Source organism: Salvelinus alpinus, chromosome 26 (genome assembly GCF_045679555.1).
Source record: "Salvelinus alpinus chromosome 26, SLU_Salpinus.1, whole genome shotgun sequence".
In the NCBI taxonomy this organism is placed as follows: Eukaryota; Metazoa; Chordata; class Actinopteri; order Salmoniformes; family Salmonidae; genus Salvelinus; species Salvelinus alpinus.
Window position 1 is genome coordinate 41,655,820 of NC_092111.1, and position 25,842 is coordinate 41,681,661.

General features: G+C 47.2%; 2 protein-coding genes across 5 annotated transcripts in view; one reads left to right on the forward strand and one right to left on the reverse strand.

Moving 5' to 3' along the window:
- On the forward strand, positions 1-11,123 carry yars1 (tyrosyl-tRNA synthetase 1). Of its 3 annotated transcripts, none has more exons than XM_071369028.1 (14): positions 1-614; positions 1,229-1,297; positions 1,580-1,726; positions 2,102-2,277; positions 2,619-2,748; positions 3,736-3,816; positions 4,414-4,506; positions 4,775-4,910; positions 5,419-5,504; positions 5,583-5,718; positions 5,922-6,019; positions 6,280-6,473; positions 7,261-7,402; positions 10,368-11,123. In XM_071369028.1, the coding sequence occupies exons 2-14, from the start codon at positions 1,241-1,243 to the stop codon at positions 10,476-10,478; spliced, it is 1,587 nt and encodes a 528-aa protein (XP_071225129.1). In that variant the 5' UTR covers positions 1-614; positions 1,229-1,240; the 3' UTR covers positions 10,479-11,123. The 3 variants fall into 3 exon arrangements, with proteins under 3 accessions (XP_071225129.1, XP_071225131.1, XP_071225130.1); XM_071369030.1 differs by lacking the exon at positions 10,368-11,123 and adding an exon at positions 7,969-8,010 and having other exon boundaries at positions 494-614; XM_071369029.1 differs by lacking the exon at positions 10,368-11,123 and adding an exon at positions 7,640-7,750 and having other exon boundaries at positions 494-614.
- Positions 11,124-13,235: 2,112 nt separating this feature from the next.
- nhsl3 (NHS like 3) overlaps positions 13,236-25,842 on the reverse strand; it is a 72,054-nt gene continuing 59,447 nt past the window's right edge. For both annotated transcript variants that reach the window (XM_071369031.1, XM_071369033.1), the window contains exons 4-10: positions 25,654-25,697; positions 25,401-25,533; positions 21,970-22,077; positions 21,609-21,742; positions 21,104-21,289; positions 14,877-18,918; positions 13,236-14,216 (exon numbers count right to left, since the gene is read on the reverse strand). In XM_071369031.1, coding sequence (XP_071225132.1) covers positions 14,170-14,216; positions 14,877-18,918; positions 21,104-21,289; positions 21,609-21,742; positions 21,970-22,077; positions 25,401-25,533; positions 25,654-25,697 — 4,694 coding nt within the window. In that variant the 3' untranslated portion in view covers positions 13,236-14,169. The remainder of the gene's footprint in view (positions 14,217-14,876; positions 18,919-21,103; positions 21,290-21,608; positions 21,743-21,969; positions 22,078-25,400; positions 25,534-25,653; positions 25,698-25,842) is intronic.

The following is a 25,842-nucleotide window of genomic DNA, read 5'->3' on the forward strand; positions in this document are numbered from 1 at the left end:
GGCAGAGCCATGTAGGAGCTATGTGTAACCTTTATTTAACTAGGCAAGTCAGTTAAGAACAAATTCCTATTTAAAATAACGGCCAAACCCGGACGACGCTGGGCCAGTTGTGCGGCACCTTATGGGACTCCCAATCACGACCGAAGTCCAAAACGAACAAAAACATCACAAGATGTCACCATAATATATGCACAAACTCTAACGAACTGTTTCGGCTGGGAAGCATGAATACGCCTTTATACGTCCAGTGAAATATCTGTCTCCTATCTGTGGTAACGGTGCATCACTCCATAGCCGAGCATGGCATTTGCTGACATCCTCCATATGACTTGTGTTTTTAGAGTAGAGGAGATAAGGACAGGTTATTTAAGAAGATGTACTAGTTCCATATAACAGAGCTCTGTTTACGCACCATTTTACACGACACACACGCCATCTGGTGGCGATGGAATAGCGCTGATGCGTCGATCTATGTCTCTGAATTCGATTGCTCTCCTTGCTGTCTGGTGGAGTTGATCCCAGAAATCCACTCACCGCTGATGCAACACATTGACAGGTCCACCCGGTTTCTACATCTAAACATCGACCTCAAGTGTTAAGACATTAACTCTAAGGTAAAATTGAATTGTCTATAGCTAGTATGCTTTTCCAGACGACGGTTTATGTATGATTTCAAAGTTTCAACAACTCAAGTGTTGTCTAGATTGTGTTTTAGACAGCCAGTTCGGTACAAATGGTTAGCCAAATGCTAAGTTAGCGCTTAGCATGGGTGGTTCATTCACTCTCAACGTGTCAGTAATAGCCAGCTCAGTTGTCACTGGCAACAGTAACTGAAGTTGCTAAATAACTAGTTATTTAGCCAGGCGAGCACTACCAGTGACTGAATTCTGCTTGATACAAAACTACTCTAAAACATACTTAGCTAGCTAGCTAGATAGAGACGATGGATGCCTAGCTAACGTTAGATGTCTAGCCTGCAAAATTACTGTTTACTTTGCTAACTTGATAGCTAGCTATCAACCTGTCAAATATTTGTCGTCTAGCTAACGTTAGATAGCTCATAAGCAGTCACAGGTTTGCGTCCCAAACATCACCATATTCCCTATGGGCCATGGTCAGAAGGAGTGCACTATATAGGGAATGGAGCGCCATTTTGGATATACACCCTGACTCATATACTCAATAACTGTGCCACCCACCTCCTGTTATTTAACTCCCCTCCGTGTAGGAGCTAGGCACCATGGGAGAACAGCTGAGCCCAGATGAGAAGCTTCACCTCATCACTAGGAACCTTCAGGTTAGTCTTCTCCTTTCTTTCTTTCTTTCTTTCTTTCTCTCTCTCTCTCTCTCTCTCTCTCTCTCTCTCTCTCTCTCTCTCTTTCGCTCTCTCGCTCTTTCTTTCTCTTTCGCTCTCTCGTTCTCTTTTTCTCTCTCTCTCGCTCTCTTTCTCTCTCTCTCTCTCTCTCTCTCTCTCTCTCTCTTTCTCTCTCTTTCTTTCTCTCTCTCTCTCTCTCTCTCTCTCTCTCTCTCTCTCTCTCTCTCTCTCTCTCTCTCTAATGGTTGTTGTGTGGTATTTCAGGAGGTGCTTGGAGAAGAGAAGATAAAGCAGGTCCTGGCAGAGAGGGAACTGAAGGTGTACTGGGGAACCGCCACCACAGGAAAACCCCATGTTGCCTACTTCGTCCCCATGTCCAAGATCGCAGACTTCCTCAAGGCAGGGTGTGAGGTGAGATCTGCGCGTGTGTTTGATTCCTTCACTATTGTCCAGCCTATTTTGTAGTGATGGGGGAGAGGGAATCACTAGTTACTTATTATTTTGGACGATATTATATCGATACTTTGACTCCAAGTATCGATTTGTAAAAAATAAATACATATAACATTTTCAAATAAAACAGTGATTCTTTTTTTAATATGTTGCATTAGCTAGTTAGCGTTAGCTAGAGCTAGTTAGCGTTAGCTAGAGCTAGTTAGCCAACATATTGTATCAGCATCTAAGTATCGTGATAATATCGTATCGTAAGGTCCCTAGCAATTCCCAGCCCAAACTATTGGTAGATCTGTGTGTGTCTGTCTAACTCTCCTGCCGACCCCTCCCCAGGTGACCATCCTGTTCGCAGACCTGCACGCGTTCCTGGACAACATGAAGGCTCCCTGGGAGTTGCTGGAGCTGAGGGTGCAGTACTACGAGCAGGTGATCAAGGCCATGCTGGAGAGTATCGGGGTGCCGCTGGACAAACTCAAGTTCATCAAGGGGACAGACTTCCAACTCAGCAGGTTAGTGGTGAGGCTCCGTAGTTCTCTTTTTCCTGAGAGGGTCCGCTATGTTGATGCAGCGTTATGATTTATAGGAGCTGTTGTCATCGTCTTGAACGTACTTTGAAGAATATGGAGTATGACTGCTTCATTGACAAGTTATGCAAACATCTATTTCCACTGTTTTTCACTGTCCTGTGTGATATTTCATAATTGTATGATGGTCATCATGATTATATATTTTTATATTTTAGTTCAGGACTAGACTCAAATCTTTGTCAGGGAAACCAGTCCATAGTGTTTAGATGTCAAAGTCGGTGCTCGTTTGATGTACCTACGTATGCCCTCTCTCTCTCCCATAGAGAATACACTCTGGATGTGTACCGTCTGTCGTCCATGGTAACAGAACATGATGCTAAGAAGGCTGGAGCTGAGGTGGTTAAACAGGTGGACCACCCTCTACTCAGTGGTCTGCTCTACCCTGGACTACAGGTAATAACATGGTTATAACACCCTCTACTCAGTGGTCTGCTCTACCCTGGACTACAGGTAATACCATGGTTATAACACCCTCTACTCAGTGGTCTGCTCTACCCTGGACTACAGGTAATACCATGGTTATAACACCCTCTACTCAGTGGTCTGCTCTACCCTGGACTACAGGTAATAACATGGTTATAACACCCTCTACTCAGTGGTCTGCTCTACCCTGGACTACAGGTAATAACATGGTTATAACACCCTCTACTCAGTGGTCTGCTCTACAGGTAATAACATGGTTATAACACCCTCTACTCAGTGGTCTGCTCTACCCTGGACTACAGGTAATAACATGGTTATAACACCCTCTACTCAGTGGTCTGCTCTACCCTGGACTACAGGTAATAACATGGTTATAACACCCTCTACTCAGTGGTCTGCTCTACCCTGGACTACAGGTAATAACATGGTTATAACACCCTCTACTCCGTGGTCTGCTCTACCCTGGACTACAGGTAATACCATGGTTATAACACCCTCTACTCAGTGGTCTGCTCTACCCTGGACTACAGGTAATAACATGGTTATAACACCCTCTACTCAGTGGTCTGCTCTACCCTGGACTACAGGTAATAACATGGTTATAACACCCTCTACTCAGTGGTCTGCTCTACCCTGGACTACAGGTAACAATGTGGTTATAACAAATCCAATCAAATCTAATTTTATTGGTCACATACACATGGTTAGCAGATGTTAATGCGAGTTCAACGAAATGCTTGTGCTTCTAGTTCCGACAATGCAGTAATAACCAACAGTAATCTAACCTAACAATTCCACACTACTACCTTACACACACACACAAGTGTAAAGGGATAAAGAATATGTACATAAAGATATATGAATGAGTGATGGTAACAGAACGGCATAGGCAAGATAACGGGTAACAGGTTAATAATACAACCGGTTTGTAACCCATTTGCACCGTCTGTCTTCTAGGCTCTGGATGAGGAGTATCTGAAAGTAGATGCCCAGTTTGGAGGAGTCGATCAGAGGAAGATCTTCACTCTGGCTGAGAAGGTACCCGGAACCTTCTGACCTGTTCATGAACTGTCTCCACTGTCCTCTTGTAGAGAGAGATGTTTTTAGATTCAGTTCAGTCATTGGTCAACTGGGAAATTACAAAAACTATTGTGATGAGTAAGTTTTGTATAATGTATGAGTTCTGAAAATCCCTCCCTATTTCGCTCCTCTCTCTCTCTCTCTCTCTCTCTCTCTCTCTCTCTCTCTCTCTCTCTCTCTCTCTCTCTCTCTCTCTCTCTCTCTCTCTCTCTCTCTCTCTCTCTCTCTCTCTCTCTCTCTCTCTCTCTCTCTCTCTCTCTCTCTCTCTCTCTCTCTCTCTCTCTCTCTCTCTCTCTCTCTCTCTCTCTCTCTCTCTCTCTCTCTGTCTCTCTCTCTCTCTCTCTGTCTCTCTCTCTCTCTCTCTGTCTCTCTGTCTCTCTCTCTCTGTCTCTCTCTCTCTCTCTCTCTCTCTCTCTCTCTCTCTCTCTCTCTCTCTCTCTTTCTCTCTTTCTCTCTCTCTTTCTCTCTCTCTTTCTCTCTCTCTTTCTCTCTCTCTCTTTCTCTCTCTCTCTTCTCTCTCTCTCTCTCTCTCTCTCTCTCTCTCTCTCTCTCCAGTACCTGCCCTCTCTGGGCTATGCTAAGCGGTCCCATCTGATGAACCCCATGGTACCAGGATTGACTGGAGCGAAGATGAGTTCTTCAGAGGAGGTGAGTGGCCCTGTCACAATCCTTTAATCATTTATAATTCATCCATCCCTTCCTCTTCTTTTGGAGGTAATATATTGTTTTGACCAATCACAAACTAACACAGCCTGTGGGTTGTATTCATTACGACAGACAGTAGCAAAGCATTTTGCAACAGAAAATGAACGATTCTTATTGGACAAGTTCAGGTAGGGCTTTCCCCGTTTGTCCGTTTTCTTCCGGTTGGTTCCTAATGAACATGGCCCTGTGTGTTTCCTGTTGACCTTTGTAGGAGTCTAAGATTGACCTCCTGGACAGGAAGGAGGATGTAAAGAAGAAGTTGAAGAAGGCTTTCTGTGAGCCGGGCAACATCGAGAACAACGGAGTCCTCTCATTTGTTAAACATGTCCTCTTCCCACTCGTAGGAGGTGAGTAATCACCCTGCTTCCTGTTCTCTCCTATCCTCTTCCTGTTCTGTCCACTTCCTGTTCTGTCCTCTCTCCTGTTCTGTCCTCTCCCCTGTTCTGTCCACTTCCTGTTCTGTCCTCTCGCCTGTTCTGTCCACTTCCTGTTCTGTCCTCTCGCCTGTTCTGTCCTGTTCTGTCCACTTCCTGTTCTGTCCTCTCGCCTGTTCTGTCCACTTCCTGTTCTGTCCTCTGTCCTGTTCTGTCCTGTTCTGTCCACTTCCTGTTCTGTCCTCTCGCCTGTTCTGTCCTCTTCCTGTTCTGTCCTCTTCCTCCTCTCTCCTGTTCTGTCCTCTTCCTCCTCTCTCCTGTTCTGTCCTCTTCCTCCTCTCTCCTGTTCTGTCCTCTTCCTCCTCTCTCCTGTTCTGTCCTCTTCCTCCACAGGAGGACTGTAGAGTCAGCGTGTTTTCCTGTGCCAGGCCACCAGCTAGAGGACTGTAGAGTCAGCGTGTCTGTGTTGCGTCTCTTTCAGAGTTCTCCATCAAAAGAGACCCCAAGTTCGGAGGAGACAAAACCTACACAGACTTTGAGGAAGTGGAGAAAGAGTTTGGCGAAGAGGTACGTTCGTATGTGTTGTATGACCCACTGTTGTTGGCCCATCGTGCGTTGGTTTGACCTCTAACCTCTGCCGTCTAGCTGATCCATCCTGGTGACCTGAAGGCGGGCGTGGAGGTGGCCCTTAACAAGCTGCTCGACCCAATCAGGAAGAAGTTTGAATCTCCAGAGCTCCGTAAACTCTCCAACACGGCTTATCCAGACCCGTCAAAGAACAGTTAGTGGAACCTACTGTTACCAACTCTCACCATCATATACCTCAAGGCTTCCTCAAGTAGACCTGTAGGAGGCTGTTCCTCCTGACCCTTGACCCTATGTCCCCCTGTCAGAGGCAGCAGGGAAGGGGAACTCTAAAGTAGACCTATAGGAGACTGTTTCTCCTGACCCTTGACCCTGTGTGTCTCTGTGTCCCCCTGTCAGAGGCAGCAGGGAAGGGGAACCCTAAAGTGGCAGAAGAGGATGAACTGGTTCCCTCCAGACTGGACATCAGGGTGGGCAAGGTCATCAGCGTGGAGAAGGTACTCATTCATTCATTCATTAGTTTATTTATCCTTATCTAAACTTGGAAGACCCTTTTTTTTTGAGAGAAATGCTGAATTCCAAATGGTGGAAATCCCCCCCCCAGCCTATCAGAGAGCAAGATGAGGAGCAATAACTGATTTAGATCTGATCTTTCAGAAAACGCTCGGTGGATTTGGGATTCAGCAAATCATCTCCATTTTCCTTTCCTTCTCTTCACTAATTGGTCTTTCTCTCTGTCTGTCCTCGCCTCCCTCAGCATCCGGATGCTGATTCGCTGTACCTGGAGAAGATAGACGTCGGAGAGGCGGAGCCAAGGACGGTGGTGAGTGGCCTGGTGGCCTACGTTTCCCAGGAGGCCTTGCAGGACCGGCTGGTGGTGTTGCTATGCAACCTGAAGCCCCAGAAGATGAGGGGGGTGGAGTCCCAAGCCATGCTGCTCTGTGCCTCCATGTGAGTCTTCTCCTCCTCCTCTCCTCTCTTACCCCTTCTCCTCCTCCTCTCTCCTCTCTTACCCCTTCTCCTCCTCCTCTCTCCTCTCTTACCCCTTCTCCTCCTCCTCTCTCCTCTTACCCCTTCTCCTCCTCCTCTCTCCTCTCTTACCCCTTCTCCTCTCTCCTCTCTTACCCCTTCTCCTCCTCCTCTCTCCTCTTACCCCTTCTCCTCCTCCTCTCTCCTCTCTTACCCCTTCTCCTCTCTCCTCTCTTACCCCTTCTCCTCTCTCCTCTCTTACCCCTTCTCCTCTCTCCTCTCTTACCCCTTCTCCTCTCTCCTCTCTTACCCCTTCTCCTCTCTCCTCTCTTACCCCTTCTCCTCTCTCCTCTCTTACCCCTTCTCCTCTCTCCTCTCTTACCCCTTCTCCTCTCTCCTCTCTTACCCCTTCTCCTCTCTCCTCTCTTACCCCTTCTCCTCTCTCCTCTCTTACCCCTTCTCCTCTCTCCTCTCTTACCCCTCCTCCTCTCTCCTCTCTTACCCCTCCTCCTCTCTCCTCTCTTACCCCTTCTCCTCCTCTCTCCTCTCTTACCCCTTCTCCTCCTCCTCTCTTACCCCTTCTCCTCCTCCTCTCTTACTGCCTTCCTACGTACTCCTTCCTTTGTCTTTTCTCCTGTCCCCCCCTGCTTCTCTCTCTCTCTCTCTTTGTTCTATATCGCTATCCCTTTCCTCTGTCACCGGACACAACCCACCCATTTCCTCATCCATCACTTCTGACTCTCTTCTCTCTGATTGGCTGTTGTCTCAGTGAGGGGGAGACCAGGAGAGTGGAGCCTCTTGACCCCCCTGAGGGGTCGTCACCCGGGGAACGGGTGTTCGTTGAGGGGTACGAGACGGGCAAGCCAGACGACAAACTAAACCCAAAGAAAAAGCTGTGGGAGAAACTACAGGTATGTTTGAAATGACCCCTAGCCTGTTTAATCAACTGTTTCACAAAGCCTGTTTTCTCTTACGATGAGAGAAAGAGCCGTGAACAGCTTAGAGAGATCAATAAATTAGTGACTGTTGTTTCAGCTCGTTGGAGAGAATTGCAGTTCATTTCGCTGATCTGTTCCACTTGTTTCCAACGCCTCACGCTGCTGACCTGAAGGTGTCAGGATACTGAGGGTGTCTCTCTCTCTCTACAGGTGGACCTGAAGGTGTCAGGATACTGAGGGTGTCTCTCTCTCTCCAGGTGGACCTGAAGGTGTCAGGATACTGAGGGTTTCTGTCTCTCTCTCTCCAGGTGGACCTGAAGGTGTCAGGATACTGAGGGTGTCTCTCTCTCTCCAGGTGGACCTGAAGGTGTCAGGATACTGAGGGTTTCTGTCTCTCTCCAGGTGGACCTGAAGGTGTCAGGATACTGAGGGTTTCTGTCTCTCTCCAGGTGGACCTGAAGGTGTCAGGATACTGAGGGTTTCTCTCTCTCCAGGTGGACCTGAAGGTGTCAGGATACTGAGGGTTTCTCTCTCTCCAGGTGGACCTGAAGGTATCAGGATACTGAGGGTTTCTGTCTCCAGGTGGACCTGAAGATGTCAGGATACTGAGGGTTTCTGTCTCCAGGTGGACCTGAAGGTGTCAGGATACTGAGGGTTTCTGTCTCTCTCCAGGTGAACCTGAAGGTATCAGGATACTGAGGGTTTCTGTCTGTCTCTCCAGGTGGACCTGAAGGTGTCAGGATACTGAGGGTTTCTGTCTCTCTCCAGGTGGACCTGAAGGTGTCAGGATACTGAGGGTTTCTGTCTCCAGGTGGACCTGAAGGTGTCAGGATACTGAGGGTTTCTGTCTCTCTCCAGGTGGACCTGAAGGTGTCAGGATACTGAGGGTTTCTGTCTCTCTCCAGGTGGACCTGAAGGTGTCAGGATACTGAGGGTGTCTCTCTCTCCAGGTGGACCTGAAGGTGTCAGGATACTGAGGGTGTCTCTCTCTCCAGGTGGACCTGAAGGTGTCAGGATACTGAGGGTTTCTGTCTCTCTCCAGGTGGACCTGAAGGTATCAGGATACTGAGGGTTTCTGTCTGTCTCTCCAGGTGGACCTGAAGGTGTCAGGATACTGAGGGTTTCTGTCTCTCTCCAGGTGGACCTGAAGGTGTCAGGATACTGAGGGTGTCTCTCTCTCTCCAGGTGGACCTGAAGGTGTCAGGATACTGAGGGTGTCTCTCTCTCCAGGTGGACCTGAAGGTGTCAGGATACTGAGGGTGTCTCTCTCTCTCCAGGTGGACCTGAAGGTGTCAGGATACTGAGGGTTTCTGTCTCTCTCTCTCCAGGTGGACCTGAAGGTGTCAGGATACTGAGGGCTTCTGTCTCTCTCTCTCCAGGTGGACCTGAAGGTGTCAGGATACTGAGGGCTTCTGTCTCTCTCTCTCCAGGTGGACCTGAAGGTGTCAGGATACTGAGGGTGTCTCTCTCTCTCCAGGTGGACCTGAAGGTGTCAGGATACTGAGGGTGTCTCTCTCTCTCCAGGTGGACCTGAAGGTGTCAGGATACTGAGGGTGTCTCTCTCTCTCCAGGTGGACCTGAAGGTGTCAGGATACTGATGGTGTCTCTCTCTCTCCAGGTGGACCTGAAGGTGTCAGGATACTGAGGGTTTCTCTCTCTCCAGGTGGACCTGAAGGTGTCAGGATACTGAGGGTGTCTGTCTCCCCAGGTGGACCTGAAGGTGTCAGGATACTGAGGGTTTCTGTCTCTCTCTCTCCAGGTGGACCTGAAGGTGTCAGGATACTGAGGGTTTCTCTCTCTCCAGGTGGACCTGAAGGTGTCAGGATACTGAGGGTGTCTGTCTCCCCAGGTGGACCTGAAGGTGTCAGGATACTGAGGGTTTCTGTCTCTCTCTCTCCAGGTGGACCTGAAGGTGTCAGGATACTGAGGGTTTCTGTCTCTCTCTCTCCAGGTGGACCTGAAGGTATCAGGATACTGAGGGTTTCTGTCTCTCTCCAGGTGGACCTGAAGGTGTCAGGATACTGAGGGTTTCTGTCTCTCTCCAGGTGGACCTGAAGGTGTCAGGATACTGAGGGTTTCTCTCTCTCCAGGTGGACCTGAAGGTGTCAGGATACTGAGGGTTTCTCTCTCTCCAGGTGGACCTGAAGGTATCAGGATACTGAGGGTTTCTGTCTCTCTCCAGGTGGACCTGAAGGTGTCAGGATACTGAGGGTTTCTGTCTCTCTCCAGGTGGACCTGAAGGTATCAGGATACTGAGGGTTTCTGTCTCTCTCCAGGTGGACCTGAAGGTGTCAGGATACTGAGGGTTTCTGTCTCCAGGTGGACCTGAAGGTGTCAGGATACTGAGGGTTTCTGTCTCCAGGTGGACCTGAAGGTGTCAGGATACTGATGGTTTCTGTCTCTCTCCAGGTGGACCTGAAGGTGTCAGGATACTGAGGGTTTCTGTCTCCAGGTGGACCTGAAGGTGTCAGGATACTGAGGGTTTCTGTCTCTCTCTCCAGGTGGACCTGAAGGTGTCAGGATACTGAGGGTTTCTGTCTCTCTCTCTCCAGGTGGACCTGAAGGTATCAGGATACTGAGGGTGTCTGTCTCTCTCTCCAGGTGGACCTGAAGGTGTCAGGATACTGAGGGTTTCTGTCTCTCTCTCCAGGTGGACCTGAAGGTGTCAGTATACTGAGGGTTTCTGTCTCTCTCCAGGTGGACCTGAAGGTGTCAGTATACTGAGGGTTTCTGTCTCTCTCTCCAGGTGGACCTGAAGGTGTCAGGATACTGAGGGTTTCTGTCTCTCTCCAGGTGGACCTGAAGGTGTCAGTATACTGAGGGTTTCTGTCTCTCTCCAGGTGGACCTGAAGGTGTCAGGATACTGAGGGTGTCTCTCTCTCTCCAGGTGGACCTGAAGGTGTCAGGATACTGAGGGTTTCTGTCTCTCTCTCTCCAGGTGGACCTGAAGGTGTCAGGACAGTGTGTCGCCCAGTGGCAGGACAAACACCTGATGACAAAACTGGGACACATCACCTGTAAAACACTGAAGGGAGGCAACATCAGCTAAGAGAGACACACTGCCAATCGCTTGATGCTCTGTCTACTTGTCCATCTTACCTTCCCCAGAGAACTAAACACACATCACCACGGCAACATCTCTCTCTCTACTTGTCCAGCTTACCTTCCTCAGAGAACTCCGCACACATCACCACGGCAACATCTCTCTCTCTCTTCTTGACCAGAGAAATAATCATTCATATTAATAATACCGTGATCGATCTAACACAGCGATCTGGGTTTAAATAAACTATCGATATCAGTGCTGTATTTTTCCCTCCTGATGTTTAAGTAATGGTCCGGCTCTGTAATTCTTGAGAAGTAATGGCGATAACACCGCCGGTTGCCCTGTTTTTTGTTTTTAAACACATTGTTTCATGTGGTCTGGGGAAATCCTTTGAGGAAAATATGGAAAAGACGTTTTGTCGTGACCAATTAACCTAGAGACACGTTAGCTTAGCTGGTCATCAACAGTCTCTACTGTCTACCATGTGTTAAATCATCCACGCCAGTCACCTAGGGACGTATACATTAAAACAGAAATCTATTTGTGTTGCTATGAGAATGATAACGGTTGTATCGGCAGGTACCTGTGGAAACGCTGCCATTTACTCTCATGTCATCATCTGGAAATGAAATAAACCGGTTGAATTCAGTGGTTGTCTTCCGTCTGCAGCGTCCTCTGGTTTGACACGTCATCTCCGGTAATGGCTAGACCGTACGAAAGATCTGCCTGTCACCGTGAGCTGTGTTTGAAATCTGATGCTGTGAACACCTTTTTTGTTTGTTGTATTGACAGTGAAGGCTTAAACCAACTGTATAAGGGAGGGTTGCTTAGTATGAATATAGGGAGTGACCTCTTGGTCATTTACATCCTGCCTGAATGATGATAGGTATATCTAAAATAAACACAAAAAAACAGTTCTATATCATTTAAACCAGTTCTATATCATTTAAATAATTTAAACCAGTTCTATATCATTTAAACCAGTTCTATATCATTTAAATAATTTAAACCAGTTCTGTATCATTTACACCAGTTCTATATAATTTAAATAATTTAAACCAGTTCTATATCATTTACACCAGTTCTATATCATTTAAACCAGTTCTGTATCATTTACACCAGTTCTATATAATTTAAACCAGTTCTGTATCATTTACACTAGTTCTATATCACTTAAATCATTTAAACCAGTTCTATATCATTTTAACCAGTTCTGTATCATTTATACCAGTTGTATATAATTTAAATCAGTTCTATATAATTTAAAACAGACTACAAGTGGTTTGGCATTTCCACACAGTCACCCAACTGCAAAAACACAAACTAATATGTGATTTGGAATACAATTTTATAATCTTTTCATAACAAAGTAAATCACTTTTTTTCTTTATTTATTTGAATCAACAAAATGTTAGCCGTTTCCATGACAATAAGACGTGTCATGTGCAGAGAGTCAAAAGAGAATAATTAGTTCCATGTTAAAACCATTTGCTGGACAAGGGGCGTTTTGTTGAGCCGATGATTACCAAGATGTCTTGTCCACTGTGGGAAGACTGAGGCAGTCTCCCAAATTGCGCCCTATGAGCCCTGGTCAAAAGTATAGCACTATATAGGGACTAGGGTTCCATTCGGGACAGATCCTTAGGCTGCTTCAAACAACGTGAAAGTAGGAATATACAGTAAATGTTTAAAATACAATGTATTTTTATGAAGAAACAAACACTTGTGAACTAAAGGCTATTTTCAGTGTCTAAAGCCGAAGCGTAACAGATTGCGTGATAAAAAATGTAAAAGGTCATTTCCGATACGGCCGATAACATGCAGCGTTTACTGTGAACGCAATCGCCACTAATGCCGCTAACCTTACCTTGACATTTAGATCCCGCTGTAACGCTGAACTTCAGAGTGGATAGAGACAGGCCTTAGTCAGCGAAAGACACACAACCCTCTCTCTTTAGTGTTACTATTGGCCATTTATCTCTAGTAGTACTCAGTCTCATAGGGCACCCGTTACCTATATAGTGCTACATTTGACCAGATCCTTCCCATAGGCGCTCTGGTCCAAAGTAGTGCACTATGTAGGGAATAAGGTGCCCTGTATCTGTAGTACTATCAGGAGACATATTTAGTACAGGCTTGTGGATTTGATTGAATAAAAGTGACTCTGTAAAGTCTTATTAAAAATAGACCGTTCATATAAACAAACCATTTTCACGAAACAGTTGAACTCAAACCAAGGTTGAATATTTGGTTGGTAACGTGTCGATGTTAATGATGCTGATACAGTATTAATAAGGAACATTGTTTAAAGCAACTTAAAGACACACATTTAAAAAACAAAAACAAAAAAAACAACCATAAATACATGGTAACAGTCAGAAAACCCATACATATAGTCTTTGAATGCATGGGAATGGTGTCTAGTGTGAGTAACTATAAGGAATGGACATAGTGTGCTCTCTTCCCGGGGATTCCTCCCAAACGGAACCATTATTCTCTGGTCAATAGGAGTGCACTATGCAGGCAATAGGTTGCCATTTGTAATGCTAGAATTTGAAAGCAGTTTAATTTCGTTGAATATGAGTTCCAGTGGGATTCACGTTTTCTGCGCCTTAAAACAGCTTCATTAGTTTACAAAGTGCTTTCAAAATTTGACAGTAAGATCTAATATATAAATGGTCTTTTAAATATGCAGCATCCCTTTTTTTCTTTGAAGCACTACTCTACCTAAGCCTACGTATTCACAAAATAATTTGCAAGTTTAATTTAAAAACATTTATTTATGCAGATCAAAAAGCTAAAAAATAAAATAACACATTGATTGGTTGATTCATTGATTGCTTGATCAATAGTTAAGATCAAAAGATACATTCTGGAAATTTCATAATCTGCCATTCCTTTTGAAAATAAGACAATTCAGTGATTGCTTGACTCAAAAAAAGGGGTATGTTAATGAAGAAAAAATTACTAGAGAAACATTTTTTTTTTTTAAATAGAACACAAGCTTCAAACACCTTAGAAAGTCCCAATAATATTGAATGTTTTTTTTTTCTTCCCTCTAGTATTTTTTTCTTCATATATTATTTGTCTTCTAGGCTTTTCTTTCTCATCTGCAGTGACTGCTACCTTTCCTAACCTCTAGATGGTGGTCTACTACAAGCATAGCGTCTTGTACTGCGTTTACAAAATCCAGCCAAAGCAGACTAAAATCTATTCAATCTGCATCGCCGAAGTTCAGCTTTGCATCGTAATTTAAATTTAAAAAGGAAATGTTCCTAATTAGGGGAGACTGCATTCACGGTAAACGCTGCACATGTCGGCTCAATCGGAAATTACCTTTAAATTTATTTAGCAGAATCTGTAACGCTTCAGCTTTATAGAGGCCTAGAGCTCAATGGTTTAGAAAAATACTCCAAAAGGAAGCTTTATTATCAAAGAAATGAGGACCAACCCCATTGTTTGCATACATTTAGGCTTTTGGAGAAGCCTTCACATATTTTAACTCTGAGTGGACTTCTTAAGTGAATACTGTTTTGATTATCTCGCTCTCTCTCTCTGTCTCTCTCTCTCTCTCTCTGTGTCTCTCTCTGTCTCTCTCTCTGTCTCTCTGTCTCTCAGGATCTTGCAGTCCTTGCTTTGTTCCTCCGTCTTAGTCCCAATCCACAAAAGTTCAGTCCACACAAAGCAGTCTTTCTCACAAGGGCATCGGTGCTTCTACAATGTTAGATGTCTCCATTTGACCTAGAAAACAGTAGGAAGCAGTTACACTCAGAAGGTGGGAATAAGGTGCCATCTGAGACGAGGACAGAAGACTATGACAAATGTACAGTTACACTATATGATAAACAAGGAGCATTCTGTGGGCTAATTCGATTGGTTACTTTATCGTGGGTGTAACTACGTTAGCATTGGTTGGGCCGTGTGCTACTAGTGAATATTACCCGGGAAACAGAATTCGACAGGGTTCTATTGTGGGTGGAATGTCATTTTCTTTCATTAGCAAGGTGAGCTCAAGTTGCAAATTTCTGCTGCTGCTGTGCAATGCTATGCAGTTGTAGGGCAACACCTGCGTGGGTGTCAATGCTACATTGCTAAGCATTCTTCAGCATCGTGGTAATGCTAGCGTCTACATTCTGTCACGTCATGATTGGGCCAAGACATGATTGTGATTGATGTTGTCCACAGAATTAAGCACATTGTGCATCTAGTCTGTAAAGAATTGATTCTTCAGTGAAATAATTCAGTGAAACATCAAATCCACGCAAGATCAATTCCATGCACTATCAACATAAAAAAATAAAATAAACAACTTGTATTTGACTTAAAATGTACATATTTGTAAGTATATGTAATAATATGTAGCAACAATCCTATTCTCTGTGTTGTGTTTGGTGTTCTTACTTGCTGTATTGTGGTCCTCTGTCAGTGCTTTCTGGCCCGCAGGTCGCACTGTCTCTGTCTCCTCGTTAGCTTCTGTTCCCCTTGGTGATGGACTGCTCCTGTCACTCTGAGAACCACCCGTCACTATAGAAAAAACAGTCTTCTCCAAGGTCGCTAACGGCAACGCTGGAAGAATTGGTTTCTTAGCCACGGGTGGTGGAACTCTCCTCGGAATCCCAGTTCTTCCAGCGTTGCCGTTAGCGACTGCGGAAGCCATCGATTGGTCGGAAACCTTCACGAGCGCGGCGGCTAGGTTCTGTCGAAGGCTCGCCTGCGTCTCGGGGGAGGAAGAGGCGACAGGCGTTTCTATAACGACCTTCTTTGAGCTCCTGGAGAATATGAAGCTAGCGGTGGAGGCGGTGGACTTTAGCATGTCGCCCCCTTCTGGTGACATTGGGGATAACATCTCATATTCACCACCACTGCCACTGGGGTATGAGGTGGAGGATGGCATTCTAAAGCGCGCTAGAAGACCGTCTCTGGAAGACATGGCCGCTGTCTTCATGCGGATAGCTTCCTGCAAGCGCATCGAGGGGGCGATGATCGACGGCGATGATGACTTCAATGACAGAGGTGTGGATTTTATAGACGGAGATCTCCGGATTGGTTTTTGGGGTGTGGTGTTCTGGGATCCAGGGGTTTGGGTTGGGATTGGACTCTGATCGTGAGCAGGTGGATTCCCCTTGTTGTAATTATTGTTGTTGTCGGAAGGCGTTTTCATCTGGTCTTCGCTGACGTTGACCGATCTGAGACGTACCGTTTGAAGCAGAGAGGGTGTGACCAGTGGAATGTTGGCGTCTTCTTTTGGAATGGGGGCACTGTTGTGCCTGGACAGAAGCTCTGTGCTCCTGGTCTCTCTGTTTACCAAGCTGAGCTGTCTCCTGACAGGTGATTGGTTCTCAAATGGGAGGGGGAGAAGGGGTGGGACATTGACGGGGGGTGGAATGAGGGCACTCACCGCAGGCTCGGAGTGCATCGGATCTTCAAATTGTACAGGGGAAGGGAGGGGGACACTGATAAGAGATGGAGGAGAGATACTTGAGGGGGGCACCAAGGCTGTTTTCATTGGTGGTGGGGGAGGAGCCTCCTGGGGTGGGGGAGGGACATCCTCTGATAGAGCCAGGACTCCATGTGACTGAGGAGAAGTTTCTGTTGGTTGAGTTATGGCTTCCTGCATTGTGATTGACTGCTTGGCAGATTGCTTGACCTCTGCCTCTTTCTTATTGGGCTGAACTGGAGAAACAACAGTTGACTCATCTGCGGGAATTGCTTGGAGCTCAGTTGATTCAGATACCTCAGAGCTGGTTTCATCAGTTGGAACAGCATTGGAGTTCAGAATCACCTTTTCAGGTCTATCCTCCTTCATCTCCATTTGAGCCGGAATGGGTGACAGATCTGCAGTTTCCCCATTCACAGTTGCCCCAGCCAAAGTTGCTCCAGTCACAGTTTCCTTAACCTCCTCCACATCCAGAGCCACAATGGACGCCTCCTGGACATCAGTGACTGTGTTACAGCTCTCCACTACATCTGGCAAGCTCTCCGTCATGAAGGGAGGGGGAGGAGGTGGAAAGTCCATCTCATCTGGCTCATCAAAGACTGAATCTGCTGGCTCCTCTGGTGGGGGTGGAGGGGGCCAGCAAGGCTCTACTATGGGAATCTCTTCCTCACACTCCTCCTCTACCTCGGGTGGGGGAGTGGACACTAAGGAGGGAGGTGTCTTAGAAGGGGGTGGAGGAGGGTGGTGGGCAGGGGGAGGGGAGGCTGGAGGAGAGACCCTGTCCACTTTGGGAGGCTCCATGACAAGGGTCTGTGTAGATGCCTCTGGTTTAGTGGAACTTTCCTCTGTAGTGTTTTCAGTAGCACTCTGACCTTCGACCTCCTTAGTTACTACTTCAACCTCCTTAGCAACTACCTCAACTTCCTTAGCAACTACCTCAACCTCAACTTTCTTAGCTACCACCACCTCTACTTCCGCCTGTAAGGAACGCTTCTCACTCTCGCTGGGTGATTCTACCTTCTCCTCTACTGTGACCTCATCAAATGGCAACGTTTGTTGATTGTCTGTTGTTACTTGAATTGAAGGTTCTTTTCTACGAGTACTTTTCTTCATGACAGGAGGGGGTTCCTTCTTTGGAATCGTCGCTAAACTAACTTGTGTCTCTAGACTCTCTTCTTGATCCTCGACCTGTGCAACGCTACTACTACTACTCTGCTCTTGGTTCTGGTTCTGGTTCTGGACCTCTACACTTGCTTCTGCCCTGTCTGCGATCATCGCCGGACTTCCTTTTTCTTTCGTTTGACTTTCTGTGCTCTCGACTCCCTGACTAACGCACTCGGATACCTCAGTCACCTGCTCTAGCGTAGGCTCAGTTTCTTCTTTCGAAACAATGTATTTGCGTTCTGATTTTATCAAAGTGACTTCCTCTACGGTAGCCTGCTTTTCATCTGAGCTTTGAGACTCTTTGCTAGCTTCAGTGTGAGGTTCCTGCTTTTGCTTAATGATGTCAGCTTCATCTTTCAGTTGCTGTTGCTTCTGGAGCTGTGCTAGCCTGTTGACGTTGGGGCAAGGCCCACACAGCAGTTTGAAGGTGTGTCTGTTGTGGGCCCAGGTTTCTGGGGGTGGCGGGGAAGGGGCTTTGATGTTGGGGGGTGGCGGAATGTTAAGCAGCTCTCTGATCGCCGTAGATGCAGAGCAACAGGTCGGGGTCACCGGGGTCACCGTTGGTGTCTTTTCTGTTGTCATTACAGATGGAGGTGGGGAGGCCTGCTGGGGTGTGCTAGCGATGTCTTTTGAAGCCTCTTGATTGATGTGTTCTGAGGTTGCTGAAGACAGGGAGGTGAGGGAAGACGAGACAGAGGCTGCCGAGGAGGAAGCTCTTGAACCGGAACGTTCCGGTTTGACCGGCATCTTCTTGTGTTTACCTGGGGAGGCGGAAGGGCAGATCCCCTTCGGGGAGAGCGTCGGAGTACCACTCTGAGTTGAGTACCCACTGGAGGGGGACATGGTCTTTTCAAATGTACCTCCCTCTGAGGGAGCTTTCTGTGGGGAAGAGCTGGTGGACCCTGGCCTTTCTGGGTTTCCACTACCACCAGGGGAGGCCTCTCTGGAGCTCAGAGGATTAGAGGCTGTGGAAGATCTTGTACCATTTAAAGAGTTAAACCCAGATGAGTTGGATACAGGGATAGAGCTCTTTGTGATTTCTTTGTAGAGCTCTTTAGAGATCTCGGTAGTAACCAAGCTTGTGTCTTCAGCAGCCTCCACCTCCCCACCCACAGAGTCACCGAGGTCTTTAATCTCCACCAGTCGCCTCTTTATCATCTTGTCATGGTGCAGGGAGTTGGTTCTCCTGGGGGGAGCCGGGGGCAGCTTGGTCTTCATGACCGACAGACTGCGAGAGAATCTGTGAGAGTCTCCTCCAACATCGCTCATCTCCCCAGATCCAGATAGACCCAACTCAGGTCCACCCTGAGCAGTTGCAGTACCAGTAACCCTGCTGGTACTGCTGACCCAGCTAGCTGAGCTTTGTAGGCTCACCAGGTCCTGGTCCCCAGCACCAGGCTGCTGCGGCTGTCTCTCCTGCCCAACGAGGCTCACCGTCTGTGGGTTAGCAGGTCCGAAGCTCCCCTTCGTGGAGGAGATGGCGGAGGAATTGGACTTGATCATCTCGGAAGACTGCGAGTGGCTCCAGCCGGATCCCGAAGTCACTGAGCGCGTGGTCGCCGTAGAGCCATTGTCACGGGAACTACTGTCACCGTGGGAAAGGGCTTCGCCGCCGTCATAGCAACCGTCGCCGCCCGACCTCCTCGACGACGCGGGGCTTGCTGACGACACAGACGCCGGGCTGCTCTTGCTGACGGTGCGGACCGCCCCTTTACCGTTGTTTCCATTGGTATGGCTGGTTCTGAGGTCGATCTGTATGACGTCGACGGAGGCCGGCAGATAGGCGTTGGGGATAATCTTAGACAGGTAGGTGGCCTGGGGAGAGATGGACATCACCGGACCCTGGGAGGAGGCAAACACAAGGATCAACAGGAGTCATACTATGTAGAGAACTGTGGAGCTGTCATACTATGTAGAGAACTGTGGAGCTGTCATATTATGGAGAGAACTGTGGAGCTGTCATATTATGTGTAGAACTGTGGAGCTGTCATATTATGGAGAGAACTGTGGAGCTGTCATATTATGTAGAGAACTGTGGAGCTGTCATATTATGTAGAGAACTGTGGAGCTGTCATATTATGTGGAGAACTGTGGAGCTGTCATTATGTAGAGAACTGTGGAGCTGTCATATTATGTAGAGAACTGTGGAGCTGTCATATTATGTAGAGAACTGTGGAGCTGTCATATTATGTAGAGAACTGTGGAGCTGTCATATTATGTAGAGAACTGTGGAGCTGTCATATTATGTAGAGAACTGTGGAGCTGTCATATTATGTAGAGAACTGTGGAGCTGTCATACTATGTAGAGAACTGTGGAGCTGTCATATTATGTAGAGAACTGTGGAGCTGTCATATTATGTGGAGAACTGTGGAGCTGTCATATTATGTAGAGAACTGTGGAGCTGTCATATTATGTAGAGAACTGTGGAGTTGTCATTATGTAGAGAACTGTGGAGCTGTCATATTATGTAGGGAACTGTGGAGCTGTCATATTATGTAGAGAACTGTGGAGCTGTCATATTATGTAGAGAACTGTGGAGCTGTCATATTATGTAGGGAACTGTGGAGCTGTCATATTATGTAGAGAACTGTGGAGCTGTCATATTATGTAGAGAACTGTGGAGCTGTCATATTATGTAGGGAACTGTGGAGCTGTCATATTATGTAGAGAACTGTGGAGCTGTCATATTATATAGAGAACTGTGGAGCTGTCATACCATGTAGAGAACTGTGGAGCTGTCATTATGTAGAGAACTGTGGAGCTGTCATAGTATGTAGAGAACTGTGGAGTTCATTATGTTGAGAAATGTGGAGGTGTCATATTATGTAGAGAACTGTGGAGCTGTCATTATGTAGAGAACTGTGGAGTTGTCATATTATGTAGAGAACTGTGGAGCTGTCATATTATGTAGAGAACTGTGGATCTGTCATTATGTAGAGAACTGTGGAGCTGTCATATTATGTAGAGAACTGTGGAGCTGTCATATTATGTAGAGAACTGTGGAGCTGTCATATTATGTAGAGAACTGTGGAGCTGTCATTATGTAGAGAACTGTGGAGCTGTCATTATTTAGAGAACTGTGGAGCTGTCATTATGTAGAGAACTGTGGAGCTGTCATATTATGTAGAGAACTGTGGAGCTGTCATATTATGTAGAGAACTGTGGAGCTGTCATATTATGTAGAGAACTGTGGAGCTGTCATTATGTAGAGAACTGTGGAGCTGTCATTATTTAGATAACTGTGGAGCTGTGGGCGTACAGTAGTGTGGGCATACAGTCGTGTGGGCGTACAGTACATACAGTAGCGTGGGCGTACAGTAGTGTGGGCGTACAGTAGTGTGGGCGTACAGTAGTGGGCGTACAGTAGCGTGGGCGTACAGTAGCGTGGGCATACAGTAGCGTGGGCATACAGTAGCGTGGGCATACAGTAGCGTGGGCGTACAGTAGCGTGGGCGTACAGTAGCGTGGGCGTACAGTAGCGTGGGCGTACAGTAGCGTGGGCGTACAGTACATACAGTAGCGTGGGCGTACAGTAGTGTGGGCATACAGTAGTGTGGGCGTACAGTAGCGTGGGCGTACAGTAGCGTGGGCGTACAGTAGCGTGGGCGTACAGTAGCGTGGGCATACAGTAGCGTGGGCATACAGTAGCGTGGGCATACAGTAGCGTGGGCATACAGTAGCGTGGGCTTACAGTAGCGTGGTCATTACAGTAGCGTGGGCATACAGTAGCGTGGGCATACAGTAGCGTGGTCATTACAGTAGCGTGGGCATACAGTAGCGTGGGCATACAGTAGCGTGGGCATACAGTAGCGTGGGCATACAGTAGCGTGGGCATACAGTACCGTGGTCATTACAGTAGTGTGGGCATACAGTAGTGTGGGCATACAGTAGCGTGGTCATTACAGTAGTGTGGCCATACAGTAGCGTGGGCATTCAGTAGTGTGGTCATTACAGTAGCGTGGGCATACAGTAGTGTATAGATTTCCCCAACAGGAAGAAACATGGTGACCAACACCGTTCACTCACAAGTGTCTCCTGGAGGAAGTTGGGGAATCCAACCGAGCAAGAGGAGGTCATGCCCGGCACGGCCAGAGATTTGGGCCTCTGGGTGGGAGAGAGACGAGAGTCCAGTCCCCTGTGGTGGCTGAAGCCCTGGTCGTCCCTGTATACAGACTGGAGGTGGTGTCTCAACAGCTGCTCCTCTCTGGATGCCTATTTAGGTGAGATTAGTTGTAATTATAGTCATTTTTAGTGGTTTCTTGTTAACATAAACAATAACTACCTTAGTTTCAAAGAATTCTTATTGGAAATAAACAGAAGTTATGTTTTGTCGTGAACGTAGCAGTCTGTAATTAAAAGCATAGCACTATAACCAAAAGAATCCTTATTGGAAATAAACAGAAGTTATGTTTTGTCGTGAACGTAGCAGTCTGTAATTAAAAGTATGACACTGTAACTAAAAGCACTAAATAAATGTGTCTTGATCAGCTGAGGTTGTAAAGCTAAAAACCCCCAGTTCTGAGATATGTACCTTAGCTCCATCGTGGTTGGCTAGAGGGGTCTCTCCATCGACGATGACCACACCTGGTTGGCCGGCACTACCTTGTCCTCCAGAGCCGTTAGGGAGCTTGGAAAGAACTTGGTACGCAGACCCACTTTGCAGGGCTAGAAGGAAAATGGTGGAAAACATTGTATCACCTATTTCGATTTATGACCAAAAGATAGTACCATTGATTTTACTTCTTAAATGACAAGGTGGCTAAGGCTATTCATTCAGTATAGATCCACACTTTATTTAGTGAACCACTAACCCACATAACCCCTAAAACGTTGTTGGTTGCGGTGACTTCGTAAAGTGAAGCTCAGTGCAAAGCTGTCCGCTACATACGTACCCAGCTCTCTCTGGACCTGCTGGGGTATGCCCATGACAGTAGTCCTCCTGCTCCTGTTCTTCCCCTTCTCTGGTCTTTTCACTGGGTACAGAGGCTTGAACGTGGAGCCTGAGAGAAGAGGAGGGCGTAGGATGAAGGATAAGACAAGGGATTTATGAGTTAAAGATGTGTTGCGGCTTTTAATGCACTTTAAAAGTTGGATTTGATTCGAAGGGATTCAAGGAGAGAGGAAGGGAATATGAAAGGAGAGATGAAGAGTGAGGAGAGTTAGTATCTCTGTCATTACATACAATATTGAGAATCACAGTCAGATTCAATGGTGAACGATTGGAATAGTATTTGGAGAAGATTTTCAAAGAGAAGGACAGAAATGTGTTGGATTTAGGGTTGTGACGGTCATGGAATTTTGGATGAAGGACATTGGCCAACCAAACGACCGCGGCCTCCGTAATAAGCGTTCGAATAGCAAAATCACAACAAAGAAGACATATTTTCTTCTCTCCTAACCCTGTGCCGCCATATGCTTCTGCTGACGGGACGGTCAGGCATTTGTTTAGGAGCGACAAAGTTTCATCCCGTTATTTAAGAGGCTGCGTTACCACAGAAACGGACTCAACCGCACAAATGTCTGACCGTCCCGTCTCCAGTCAACTGTTTGAAAAAAAAACAAAAAAAACGGTTATTTTAATTTTCACGGCGTTCTTCGTTCGTAACCGTCGGTTACACGGTTATATGGTAATTTTGCCAGCCCTAGTTGGAATGGGTTAGGCTTCAGGAACTCAAGAGGGTCTGGTTGTAAATTACAATGAGATTCAATGAGAGGGAATCAGTGAGTATTATGGGATTCAGAGCAGAGAATGGCATGCTTTGCCCCGAAGCTGGACCATACCAGGCAGCGGCAGAGCCCTATTTGGATGGTAGAGACATTTCAAGTCAGTAACAAACTACAGCTGTGTATGTGTGCGTGCGCGCATGTGTGTTTTGGCACTTCTTTGTGTGTAACTAGATCCTCTGGTTTTGACGACAGGTCTAAACAGAATCTAACCACAGTAGACAGTAGAGACCCAGTAGAGACAGTAGAGACCCAGTAGAGACAGTAGATACCCAGTAGAGAGACCGTAGAGACAGAAGATACCCAGTAGAGACAGTAGATACCCAGTAGAGACCCAGTAGAGACCCAGTAGAGACAGTATATACCCAGTAGAGACAGTATATACCCAGTAGAGACCCAGTAGAGACAGTAGAGACCCAGTAGAGACAGTAGAGACCCAGTAGAGACAGTAGAGACCCAGTAGAGACCCAGTAGAGACCCAGTAGAGACAGTAGAGACCCAGTAGAGACCCAGTAGAGACAGTGGAGACCCAGTAGAGACAGTAGAGACCCAGTAGAGACCCAGTAGAGACAGTAGAGACCCAGTAGAGACAGTAGAGACCCAGTAGAGACAGTAGAGACCCAGTAGAGAGACAGTAGAGACCCAGTAGAGACAGTAGAGACCCAGTAAAGACCCAGTAGAGACAGAAGAGACCCAGTAGAGACAGAAGAGACCCAGTAGAGACAGTAGAGACCCAGTAGAGACAGTAGAGACCCAGTAGAGACCCAGTAGAGAGACAGTAGAGACCCAGTAGAGACCCAGTAGAGACCCAGTAGAGACCCAGTAGAGACCCAGTAGAGACCCAGTAGAGACAGTAGAGACCCAGTAGAGACAGTAGAGACCCAGTAGAGACCCAGTAGAGACCCAGTGGAGACCCAGTGGAGACAGTAGAGACCGAGTAGAGACCCAGTGGAGACAGTAGAGATCCAGTAGAGACCCAGTAGATCCAGTAGAGACCCAGTAGAGACCCAGTAGAGACAGTAGAGACCCAGTAGAGACCCAGTAGAGACCCAGTAGAGACAGTAGAGACAGTAGAGACCCAGTAGAGACAGTAGAGACCCAGTAGAGACCCAGTAGAGACCCAGTAGAGACCCAGTAGAGACAGAAGAGACCCAGTAGAGACAGAAGAGACCCAGTAGAGACCCAGTAGAGACCCAGTAGAGAGACAGTAGAGACCCAGTAGAGACAGTAGAGACCCAGTAGAGACAGTAGAGACCCAGTAGAGACAGTAGAGACCCAGTAGAGACAGTAGAGACCCAGTAGAGACAGTAGAGACCCAGTAGAGACAGTAGAGACCCAGTAGAGACCCAGTAGAGACCCAGTAGAGACAGTATATACCCAGTAGAGACAGTATATACCCAGTAGAGACCCAGTAGAGACAGTAGAGACCCAGTAGAGACAGTAGAGACCCAGTAGAGACAGTAGAGACAGTAGAGACCCAGTAGAGACCCAGTAGAGACAGTAGAGACCCAGTAGAGACCCAGTAGAGACAGTGGAGACCCAGTAGAGACAGTAGAGACCCAGTAGAGACCCAGTAGAGACAGTAGAGACCCAGTAGAGACAGAAGAGACCCAGTAGAGACCCAGTAGAGACCCAGTAGAGAGACAGTAGAGACCCAGTAGAGACAGTAGAGACCCAGTAGAGACAGTAGCGACCCATTAGAGACAGTAGAGACCCAGTAGAGACAGTAGAGACCCAGTAGAGACAGTAGAGACCCAGTAGAGACAGTAGAGACCCAGTAGCGACAGTAGAGACCCAGTAGAGACAGTAGAGACCCAGTAGAGACCCTGTGGAGACAGTAGAGACCCAGTAGAGACCCAGTGGAGACAGTAAAGATCCAGTAGATCCAGTAGAGACCCAGTAGATCCAGTAGAGACCCAGTAGAGACAGTAGAGACCCAGTAGAGACAGTAGAGACCCAGTAGAGACAGTAGAGACCCAGTAGAGACAGTAGAGACCCAGTAGAGACAGTAGAGACCCAGTAGAGACCCAGTAGAGACCCAGTAGAGACCCAGTAGAGACAGTAGAGACCCAGTAGAGACAGTAGAGACCCAGTAGAGACCCAGTAGAGACAGTAGAGACCCAGTAGAGACAGTAGAGACAGTAGAGACCCAGTAGAGACAGTAGAGACCCAGTAGAGACAGTAGAGACCCAGTAGAGACCCAGTAGAGACCCAGTAGAGACCCAGTAGAGACAGTAGAGACAGTAGAGACCCAGTAGAGACCCAGTAGAGACCCAGTAGAGACCCAGTAGAGACCCAGTAGAGACAGTAGAGACCCAGTAGAGACAGTAGAGACCCAGTAGAGACCCAGTAGAGACCCAGTAGAGACCCAGTAGAGACAGTAGAGACCGTAGATACCCAGTAGAGACAGTAGAGACCCAGTAGAGACAGTAGAGACCCAGTAGAGACAGGAGATATCCAGTAGAGACAGTAGAGACCCAGTAGAGACAGTAGATACCCAGTAGAGACAGTAGATACCCTGCTCAGATTCTCTCACAGAATGTGTCTTGCAGGTGAAGAGACACACACACACAGACACAACGACGATCCTCTCCCTTACCTTGGCGCGTGATCACGGGCCTCGTGGACGTGGCTGACGATACAGCAGAGGTCGCCGCGGTTACAGAATTCCCGGCGGTGCTTCCGGACTCCTGAAGACCATCCCAGTGATTGGAGCTGACATCCTGTTCTGGCTGGAGACAGGGATTACAGGAGTGGGTATTAGGGAAACAAGTTATTCTGTCTCTGTGTACTTGCAGAAGCTGTTGGTCTCCTCGTCCATATAAGATTGTTTCATATAAACCCCTACTTACGACGCCACTCCGGTCATCCTGAAAGTCCACTCCATTATTGTATTCTGAGGGTAGAAACAAAAAAAGGGTATTCAATCACAGATAAATCCGTACACGATAGCTCCAACGGCGACATTTAAACATCTGGAGTTGAACCCCGGTGATATGGTCTTGAGTACAAAATCTTCATATTGTATACTGTTTAGAGAG

Excerpts from the sequence above, each read along its gene's own strand:
- yars1 (XM_071369028.1), top strand. The coding sequence starts at position 1,241 with ATGGGAGAACAGCTGAGCCCAGATGAGAAGCTTCACCTCATCACTAGG. Across the intron at positions 3,817-4,413 it reads TCTTCACTCTGGCTGAGAAG|TACCTGCCCTCTCTGGGCTA; the intron begins GTACCCGGAACC and ends CTCTCTCTCCAG. Across the intron at positions 6,474-7,260 it reads ATGCTGCTCTGTGCCTCCAT|TGAGGGGGAGACCAGGAGAG; the intron begins GTGAGTCTTCTC and ends CTGTTGTCTCAG.